This window comes from Sorex araneus, chromosome 7, assembly GCF_027595985.1.
Source record: "Sorex araneus isolate mSorAra2 chromosome 7, mSorAra2.pri, whole genome shotgun sequence".
In the NCBI taxonomy this organism is placed as follows: domain Eukaryota; kingdom Metazoa; phylum Chordata; class Mammalia; order Eulipotyphla; family Soricidae; genus Sorex; species Sorex araneus.
In genome coordinates this window covers 61,489,646-61,500,311 of record NC_073308.1, presented here as the reverse complement: position 1 = coordinate 61,500,311, position 10,666 = coordinate 61,489,646, and the positions used below count along the sequence as shown (strand labels likewise).

Below are 10,666 nucleotides of genomic sequence, written 5' to 3'. Positions count from 1 at the left end.
TGAGATTATAAACTGTCTGATGTGCTGATGTTTTATCGGAGGGTGTCTCCCGGGCCTGCCGGTGGTGAAAGATTGCCCAGATTGGTGGCGTGCGATGAAAGGGCTGGTAGTATCTCACGCTGATTGGCAGGGCTCAAGTGGGCGCTCTGACCTCCTGAACTTCGAAACTTCTTTTCCAAGCTGTGAAATGTAAATCCACAGTAGCTCTGACCTTGGACTTTTTCACTTTCCCCTGGAGGTTTGACTTTTCTTTGGTATTTAAAACTAGTTCATAATCTCTGCTGAAAGGCTTGCCTTGTTTTATTCTTCTCTCTCCCCTCTCCCTCTCTCTCCCCCTCTCTCTTCCCTCTTTCTCCCCCCTCTCTCTCCCCTCTCCCTCTTTCTCCCCTCTCTCTCCCTCCCTCTCTCTCCCTCTCCCCTCTCTCCTCTCTCCCTCTTTCTCCCTGTTCCCCTCTCTCCCTCTCTCTCCCTCTCCCCCTCTCCCTCTCCCCTTCTCTCCCTCCCTTTCTCTCTCCCTCTCCCTCCCTCCCTTTCCCTCTTCCTCCCTCTCTCTCCTGCCTCCCTCTCTCTCCTCTCTTCCTGCCTCTCTCCTCTCTCCCTCCCTGCCTCTCCTCTCTCCCTGCCTCCCTCTCTCTCCTCTCTCCCTCCCTCTCCTCTCTCCCTCCCTCCCTCTCTCTCCTCTCTCCCTCCCTCTCCCTCTCCCTCTCCCTCCCTCTCTCTCTCTCCTCTCTCCCTCCTTCCCTACCTCTCTCTCCCTCCCTCTCTCTCTCCCTCTCCCTCCCTCCCTCTCTCTCCTCTCTCCCTCCCTCCCTGCCTCTCCCTCACCCTCCCTCTCCCTCTCTCCCTCCCTTCCTCTCTCTCCTTCTCTCTCCCTCCCTCCCCCCACCCCAGTGACCCCAGAACTATTGGATGCCTAGTTCACCTCTGTGTGGAGTGGAGAATGGGGACAGGAACTAAAGCCCAAGAGGGAGCGTGTTGTCCTGGGGACTCAGTCTCAGTCTCTGCTGGGGGCCAGGCTCACCTCTTGTGCTTGGTGTTTGGTGGGTAAATGGCTCCCCGGGACTGGGCCGCTGGTTCCTTTGTGGGGACGGAGGCTGGGGGTAGCAGAGGCCTCTGTGCATTTCCCTCTGTGAAGTCAGGCAGGTGTGCAGGAAGGTGAGTGGGCCGCCAGCACGGGCCGCCATAGCTGTCCCCGTCACCCTTCCTCCTGCCTTGCAGGACCCCCTGGGGGCGAGCCCGGCTTCTCCCCCGGGGCCCCTAGTGTGATCACGTCTCTCAGAACCCGTGTCTGGAGTCGGGAAGGAACCCTGGCGCTGCCATCTGTCAGGTCCCTTGGGGGGCGTGGCTCGCCCGTGCCACCCAGGCGCTGTGGGTTGATGCTCTCGCCCGGCGAGGTCGGGTGGGGGGTGCCCAGCGTGCCCAGTGCTGCCAGCTCGCTGCGGCCCGGGATGAAGCGGCACAGCCCGTAGGAGACAGAGGTCGCCGGAGCAGAGCTGGGTTCTGTTTCTCGTTGGGCCTCACCTGGCGGTGCTCAGGGGCTGCTCTGAGCTCGGTGCTCGGGCGTCACTCCTGGCAGTGCTCAGGACCATGTGGTGCTGGGGACAGAATGCAAAGCCTCGAGCTGTCTTTCTGGCCGGCTTTACCTTTTATGTTTCCTGGGTTCCTGGTAGTTGTATCTTCACAGTGCTCAAGAGTAATTTCCGCTCTCAGCACTGGAGCAGGAGGCAGGGGGAGGCTGAACGCTGGGTTCCGGGACCCTGGAGGGGGTGGGAGGGCCTGTAGCCCGGGAGTGGAGCTGGCGCTCTGCCCTCTGCCTTTTGCAGGGCCGGTGGCGTGGCCTTGGGACAGAAATCTGCACCAGCTTCTTAGGCTTACCTGTGTTCTAAGATATATATATATATATATATATATATATATATATATATATATGTATATATATTTTCTTTTTGGGTCACACCTGGCAATGCACAGGGGTTACTCCTGGCTCTGCACTCAGGAATTACCCCTGGCCGTGCTCAGGGGACTATATGGGATGCTGGGATTCGAACCCGGGTCGACCGTGTGCAAGGCAAACGCCCTCCCCGCTGTGCTATCGCTCTAGCCCCCTAAGATATATTTTAATGCCAGTAAATGACTTGTTCAGCTGTGAGCCTTCCAGTGTAACGTGCCTTATGTCAAGACCGAATCTAACAGTATCAGTCCAGCTAAGGAAGCTGAGTTCAGTGTGATAGAAATGGGGAGAAATACACAATAAAGAGAAAGACTTCCCGTGTATAGTCATACACTTCCGGTAGGTAAGCGTTTCCTAGGATCTATGTAAAAACCAGCCTACAAAACCGTGACTTGATCCTCGTGAGTAACCACCGCTTTCCTCTTGCAGCAGATTTCTGCTCACGGCAGGTCATCTTCCACTGTAAATGGGGGACCTGAACTTGAACGCTGCCTGAGTCCTGAAGGTAACTTTCAGTCTGGTGATTTTGACTGCTATGCCAACATGGTGGCCATCCCAAACGCACCTGTGCTAATGCACATCTTCCCGCACAGGGCAGGGCGTGTCCCTGAGTTGGCTATTTAGGCTCTAGAGGACAAGATCTATTGTCTTGTCCTCTGGAGCCAATGAGTCTATTCCAGTTCCACATTCACTCTAGGTGTGACATATGACAGTGCTTGGGGGGCCATAGGTGGTGGTGGGGATTTGAAACAGGATTGGTGGGATGCAAAGCAAGCACCTTAGCCCCTGTTCTATCTCTCTGGTCCCCAAAAATGTCTTCCCCCCCCCCCCATCTGCCATGTACTGTGCACTAGGGTACCTGTGAAACATTGTCTATCTTCAGCTATTTCTTCTTCCTGCCCTGTCTTTGATTTGGGAGAAGATTTTGAACCAAAAATTCGTCGCCACGTGGTCTTCTCTCTGTATTGAATTTTACTTTCTGAAAAACCTTGAGAATTCCTCTAAGAGTAAATCCCCACAGTTATTTGGGGCTGGAGTGATAGCACAGTGGGTAGGATGTTTGCCTTGCACACAGCCGACCCGGGTTCAAATCCCAGCATCCCATATGGTCCCTGAGCACCACCAGGAGTAATTTCTGAGTGCAGAGCCAGGAGTGACCCCTGAGCATCGCTGGGTGTGACCCAAAAAGCAAAAAAAAGAAAAAAAATCCCCACAGTTATTCCCTTCCCCTTTTTCAAGAGTCGACCAAATAAGTGTAAAGAGTTTTTGCTGGATTTTTCTTTTGCCCCAAACCTATCATTTATTTCAGCTGGTAGATCAGGAATTGGTTAGGTTTCTGGATTATGTTGGTTTCTGACTCCAGCTAACAAGGTCAGAAGGAAATTGGTGAGTCAGGTGTTCTATTCAGGAGACAAATTCAGATACGCTTTAGTTTCTCCACAGTTTGAAATAATGCATTGTAATTTATTTCACAGACATGGGGGTCAAGGGGAAATGCTGAGCATTTATTAGACTCCCTTTATCCACATTTGCAGGTGTGAATGGAAACAGGTGCTCTGACTCATCAACTCTCCTTGAGAAATACAAGATCGGGAAGGTTATCGGCGACGGCAATTTTGCTGTGGTCAAGGAGTGCATGGACCGGTGAGTAGATGGGGACGATGCCATTTGTCACCTCCATGGGCTTTTCTCCCTTGGAGTTTATCCTTTCCACAAGGAACCAAATTTGTTGGTCTCTTCCTCTTCCCCAAGAGTCTCTGTCCTTGGTATCAGCTATTTTGCATTCCCACCAGCAATTTGAAAAGGGAAAATACAGTATGCTCCAAGGTGGAGCCCCGCTTTACATGTATGACCAGAATTCACGCACCAGCTGGGGAGGAAAGAGTAAATTTCATTAAGAAGAAAGAGAAAGACTTAACCATGACACTGGTGCCAGGTCTTGTTTCAACTCATTCAACCACCACAGTATCAACCAACCTTCTGCTTATACTGTGCTTCTACATTAATGTTTCGGTGTGGTTTGGCCAGCGTCAGTGTATTCTTTTCAAATCCAGGCCTCTTATAAACAATATTAAAGCTGGAAAGACTCCAGCTAGAGTTTGTGTGAGGTCACTATTGCACTTATTCTAAGTGGTGATTCGTATTATTTGTGGGGACTTTTTCAGAAATCTGTGATAACTAGTTTTTCCATTTTGGCTTCATTTTTAGGGAGGTTTTTATATTGGTGCACAAAGAGATGCCAACATCTTTTTTTTGGGGGGGGGTGCTTTTTGGGTCACACCTAGCGATGCACAGGGGTTACTCCTGGCTCTGCACTCAGGAATTACTCCTGGAAGTGCTCAGGGGATAATATGGGATGCTGGGAATTGAACCCGGGTCATTCACGTGCAAGGCAAACGCCCTACCTCCTGTGCTATTGCTCCAGCCCCCCAACATCTTTTAAGGAGACGCTCATATTTTTGGTTCATAAAGTATAACAAAATTATTCATCGTTTCCCTTGGCTCACTGTGCCTTATGGTATTGTGGATGTCGGACTCCAGGCCCTGCACCCCACACCCTCTCCCGGCATCCTCGCTGACACGGTGCCTTGCCAAGCTCGGTCCTGTAGGATGGCTCAAGGGTCCTTTTGCCTTTGACCTTTGGTTATTCTGTATTAAGAGCAAATACAACAAAAAAGAACAAAATGGTGGCATCTATGATAAAGGAATATCACTGAGCTAGAAGGAGAAAGTGAAAGAATCTAATTTGCAAAGAAAGAATCTAATCTTTTAAGCAGTTCTGCCTAGGTCTGCTAAACAAATTGTCACTCCAGTGACATAGTCTGATTTCTGGAAACATCTTAGAGAGCCATGGCAGGATTCGGTTCATGTTGTGAGGAAGCAATTTAGATGAAAGTCACACGGCAATCCCGGCACCTCACATGGTCTCCTGAGCCCCACCAGGAGTGATTCCTGAGCAAAGCTTGAGCATCACTGGGTATGAGCCCAAAACAAACAAACAGAAAACAAGAGGCTCTTCTTCCAGGAAGGCTCATCTGTGTGTCTTGGGGCGCCATGACAAGGCAGTCACAACCAGAGGACTCACTTGCCTGGCTGGGTTCGCTGTCAAACATTTTTTCCTGCACCAAGAGACTTTAAGGATATGTCCAGATTAAATTACCTTGACGGTGATACAATATTACATAATATCATGTAGATTCTTGCATGCAAGTAAATTATTTTTCTAACACCAGAGACAGGCTTTTAAAGCTGTGGCTTATAAGATGGCACCAATCCTAACTGGGATTTTGATTGAGAAATGAATATTCAAAATTTGGGCCCACTTTAGTTTTTAATTGTAGTTAACTAGTGACTAAGAAATTCATGTAGAGGCAGTACCAAAAACTAAAAATTTATAGTTAATTTGATTCATTTTTCTTTATTTTATCCTGACCCTTAAGGAGAACCATGCTAACGTCTGTCACTGTCATCTCGTTGCTCATCTATTTGCTCGAGCGGGCACCAGTAACGTCTCCATTGTGAGACTTGTTATTGGTTTTGGCATATCGAATACGCCACGGGGAGCTTGCCAGGCTCTGCCGTGCGGATGAGATACTCTTGGTAACTTGCCAGGCTGTCCGAGAGTGGCAGAGGAATCAAATCCGGGTCAGCCGAGTGCAAGGCAAACACCCCACCCACTGTGCTATCGCTCCAGCCCATGCTGGAACATGGGAAAAAATATGTATTTATGTCGGGAAGAAGTTGGATTTGAGCCATATCTGGTGGCTCTCAGAGTTTACACTTGACTCTGTGCTCACGGATCAGTACCGGCAATGCTCGGAGGACCATATGCGATGCCAGGGATCAAACTAGGGTGCATTGTCGTCTCCAGACTGTTTCTCCAGCTCAATAAAAAAAGACAAAAAGGAAAAAAAAATCATTGTCCAACTGTGGTCCAACAGAGCTAAGCAATTTAGAGGTGTGTTAGTGAGTGGCGAGGGGGCTGTCCTCACTGGTATGTTTGAGAGGAGGCTGTGCGGCTCCGGGCTCCTCTGGGGCCCTTTCCCCCGACACCCCTCAGCGTCGCCTCTGACGTCGGCACAGGCAGGGCCCCGACGTGTGCCGTCAGGACTCAGGGCAGCCTCTCTCCCCTGCCTCTCACCGCCTGCCTCTGATTGTCTCCTAGGTCCACTGGAAAGGAGTTTGCGCTGAAGATAATAGATAAAGCCAAATGCTGCGGCAAGGTATCGTGTCGGCAAACGCTTTGTACAGACCCATGCTTACATTCTGCGCTGGGCAGGGCTGCCTTGGAGCTCCAGCCCAGCTCTGGACAAGATCATAATTAGTAGCTTTTTATGTCGAGTGTGTGGCCAGGGGGTTGGGGCAGGGGGCACGGCTGGCGCTGCTCAGGGCTTACTCCTGGCTTTGCACTCAGAGAGCACTCTCGGCTGGCCTGGGGGAATACAAGGGGTGAGGGGGATTGAACCCAGGTCAGTCGCTTGCAAGGCAAGTGCCCTCACCCTCTGTGCTTCCACTCTCTTTCACTCTGGCCTATAAACTGTCGCTCTTTTTATCAGGCCTGGTGCAATTGGACTAGATTGTGTCATCATTTTGAGAGCCAAGTTCTAAGCAACTTGTATGAAAGAACTTTTTCAAAAACAGTCAGGGAAAATTGCTATGGGAAGGAGTCTGTGTATCTGATTAAAGTGTAAACAGATTTGTCAGTAATTGACAAAAAAAAATCTTGCTGTGGAAGAGAACTTATTTTTAGGGTCTTATTGTTTACTTCTGCTCTCTGGGTTGTACACAGAAGATTAATCCTGAAAATGTCATCAGCCTTTTATTAAACTACAGTGTCCATTCAGGCTGGGATATATTGAGGTTTCGTGCATAATGCTTAAAGACTTAGGAAACACATAGCAGCCTCCCAGGCAAGGAGCTGGCATTGCGGCCAGGACCTTCCTCCCTCCGGGAAGAGCAGCGATGGGAACTTGGGGCTCCTGCTTGCACCACCCCCCGGTCCTGTCTGGTTGATGTCCGTGGGCCCCACCAGTGACTTATGTGAAGCGGGGAGGAGAAAGACACATGTGCTCGGGCGACACATGTGCTCAGGCACTGCCTGTGCTCGGCCCTGTGGGCTCAAAGCAGCACATGTGCTCAGGCAGCTTGTGTGTGCGCTTCCTTTGTTCAAGGTGGCCTTTAGAGGGTTTCTCCAACCTGCCCCCATGTGGGGCTTCTTCCTAGGTAAAAGCCCGTTGCTAAGGAGGTTACTAGGTTGGAAGTGCTGATGGATTTGAAATTCCTTTCCTGGTCCTTTGTTTCTGCAGCAGCTCTCTGGGGCTGTTGCTGTGGATAGGTGAGGGTCTTTTCAGGCCGTAGTTCCTGTTTTTCCTATTTTCTGCAAGGTCGGCTTTTGCCAGTGCCTTGGGAGGGGGCTTCTCTATCCTGCTGACATCAGGGTGACCTGCCTGGCTTCCTCAGGGGCCCAAGGACAGACATCACACCTGGTTCTTCGGAGCAGGTTATTGCAAGAGGTGCTTTGGGCCCAGACTGACGGAGGCTGTTGAAAAGGCTACAGTTTTTGTGCATTTACTGATTCTTCTGTATATGATATTTCCTTCCATTCCACGTATGTATTTATTGCCTTTCCCTCAGGCCAGGAGCCTGGAACATTCTCTTTGGTGCTTAAAAATGGCCCTGCCTTCTTGGTGTGCTGATTTGCATTCACTGCCCACTACCTACATGTTAGGGGCCCACACAGGACATAAACCCCAAAATATATTGTGCTTTTTTTCCTGAAGCTGTTTTTTCCATTATCCCAAGATGGTGGCTTACAATAACAGCACTTTATTTTCTAAGTTCTTATGGGTTTTGAGTCACACCCAGCTGTGTTCACTTCTGATTCCTACCTCTGTGCTCAGGGATAACTCCTGGTGGTGCTTGGAGGACCAGATGGGGTACCAGGGATAGAACCTGGTCAGCTGTGTGCAAGGCAAGGCCCCGACTGTCCATGTCTCTTTCCCAGTTCTTTTTTATTTTTATTTTTTTTGGCTTTTGGGTCACACCCTAGCATTGCACAGGGGTTACTTCTGGCTCTGCACTCAGGAATTACTCCTGGCGGTGCTCAGGGGACCATATGGGATGCTGGGATTCGAACCCTGGTCGGCTGCATACAAGGCAAACGCCCTCCCCGCTGTGCTATCACTCCAGCCCCTGCCTTCCCAGTTCTGAGGCTACAAGTTCAAACTCTGTGCTCCCTCTGGAGGCTCCAGGGGAAAATCTGCTCTTTGGCTCTAAGTAGACTTGGGACCTTGGTGGTATTCCTGGGCCCCTTGATCTATGCTTATGTCGTCTCTGTGCCCATCTTCACATTTCCCTGTGCCCAGCGCCCTCTGCAGAAACCCTCACCCTGCCGCCAGGGCCTGTGATGTCATGGTGTCAGATAACCTCAGAGAAAATGTTTTATTTCAGGTTGGTGGTTTTTTTTTTTTTTTTTTTTTTGGTGATGGTGGCCAAGCTCAATGCTTACACCTGGCTCTGCTCTCAGAAATTATTCCTGACAGTGCTCGGAGGACCACATAAGGTGCCAAGGATTGAACCCTGGGTCAGCTGAATTCAAAACAAATGCCCTACTCTCTGTATTGTCACTCTGGCCTCCCAGAATCTTTTTTGGGTTTTTAGGCCACATCCAGTGGTGCTTAGGGGCTACTCAGGGGGTCGCTCCCAGCAGTACTTGGGGGACCCTGTATTCCCGAGAATCGTAGCTGGGGTTGCTGGCACGCACGGTGCATGCTTCCTCAACTGCTGCCTTAATCTCTGGCTCTTGTCGCATTTGCAGACCCCTCTTTCCAGTCGTGAGACTGTTTCCAAGTTCTGTAGTGTCTCCTGGTGGCCCTTAGCTACCGACAGCAGAAATCACAGTACTGGAACATTTTATCACTCTTCCTGTTTCGTCCTTAGCAACACCAGGGATGCATCCTGGGGGGTAGCTGAGAGTCCCTGCTGGCCAAGAGTCGTGAGCGTTCATTCGCTCCAGGGCTTTCGAACAGTGGGACTTGCTGGAAAGCAGAATCAGCAAGCGAGGAGGGGTGGGAGAGGCACTGAGCAATGAGAGCAAGGGGAGGGCCCACCCACCATGCTCAGCAAAGGTAGCTGTGTGGGGAACAACTTGGTCCCAGGATAAAAAGGAATCTCCAATAATCTGGAAATTGGGGCCAGGGTGTGGGGCTTAAGACCCTTGCCTTACACATGGCCAATCCCACGTTGATCCCTCGTATCACATCTGGTTCCTCGAGCTCTGTCAGGAGGGACCTCAGACCGCAGAGCCAGGAAATCAGCCCTGTGCGGGCGCCCCCCCCCCCCCAAACGAACAAAAATACAATGTCCAGGGTAAACTATCGGTGCAGATGTGAGGTCCAGGTGAGAGATTGGCAGCGGGGCCAGAGTTGAAGTGGACGGGTGGGTTCCATGGCCATCACCCAAAGGTTGGCCTGGCAGGGATTGGTGATTGCAGGGATGGGAGGGTGAGGGGAGGAGGGTCAGGGAGGAATTCTCTTCTGCTTGGGACAAAGGCAGTTAGAGGGGACTCAGAAAGGACAGGCCAGGAAGTGAAGGGCCATGATTAGTTTGCTTGGAGAGAGTGTTGATTCCCTTAATTCCTTTCTCTTTCTCTATTCTATGAGCTAAAAACCCACAAACCCACCTGGCCAAAGAGAAGGCTGTGTCCTCTGCCAAGTTAGCAGTTTTCTTTGTCATTAACTTTCACCCAGAACCCTGGAAGGCCTCAGGGAAATGATTCATATGTAAATGATTTGGAGTTAGGGCCTTGAATCTCTTAACATAAATAATGAAAGACGTTTGAATAATGTAAGTTCAGTGCAGTTCAAGGCACACAGTGATGATCAGATTATACTTAGGAATATTTCCCTGGAAAATGTGTTCTAGAGAGTCCCTTTACATACTAGAAACAGATTCCATATGGTTTGCATACAAAATCGGAAGATACCGTTGGTAAATACGTTTATGCACTGCTGGTGTTTGGCCTAGGATGATGATTAATTTCAAAAGTAGGTTGTTCCCTCAAGGACAGTGTGACAGGCCCAATCAGAAACTCACAGCTTCTAGGACTCGCTTTCCCCACCGCCCACTGGCCATGATCTGGGACTGCTATGCAAATTCAGTGCTCGCTATTCAAATCCCGCTCCAAGGATGATGGTCACAGGCCCGGCCGTCTCTGAGGGCCTCTGGTCTACCTTTCTTTGATATCACTTGCTCTAGGCTTTTGTCTCGGTGATAAACAACTTTATCTGTAACCTGGTGATTATTTTACCAAAAAAAAAAAAATTAGCACTATTTAAATTAGCATCAAAGACAAGTCTCCCCCTGCATAAAGGTAAATATGTAGACTCAAAAGGGGAAGAACTGAACTGACAGACACACTGAACTTAAGTTTTCTTTTTTTTTTTGCTTTTGGGGTCACATCCAGCGATGCTCAGGAGTTATTCCGGGCTCTGCACTCAGGAGTCACTCCTGGCGGTGCTCAGGGGACCATATGGGATGCTGGGAATCGAACCCGGGTTGGCCGCATGCAAGGCAAATGCCTTCCCCACTGTGCTATCGCTCCAGCCCCTGAGCTTAAGTTTTTCGTGTTTCATTTTGCTTCCTGTTGCAGGGGCCGTGCACACCTGGTGTGCCGCAGGCTTCCTTCGGGCCTAGCGCACAGAGAGGGCTCCTGGC

General features: G+C 50.2%; 1 protein-coding gene across 4 annotated transcripts in view; it reads left to right on the top strand.

The window, feature by feature from the left end:
* Positions 1-10,666, top strand: part of DCLK2 (doublecortin like kinase 2) — a 149,170-nt gene that overhangs the window by 118,415 nt on the left and 20,089 nt on the right. For 2 of the 4 annotated variants that reach the window (XM_055144439.1, XM_055144437.1), the window contains 3 exons: positions 2,384-2,456; positions 3,487-3,595; positions 6,117-6,174. In XM_055144439.1, the coding sequence (XP_055000414.1) occupies positions 2,384-2,456; positions 3,487-3,595; positions 6,117-6,174 (240 nt within the window). Of the gene's footprint in view, positions 1-2,380; positions 2,457-3,486; positions 3,596-6,116; positions 6,175-10,666 lie in introns of all 4 variants that reach the window. The other 2 variants (XM_055144438.1, XM_055144435.1) reach the window with 1 other exon arrangement.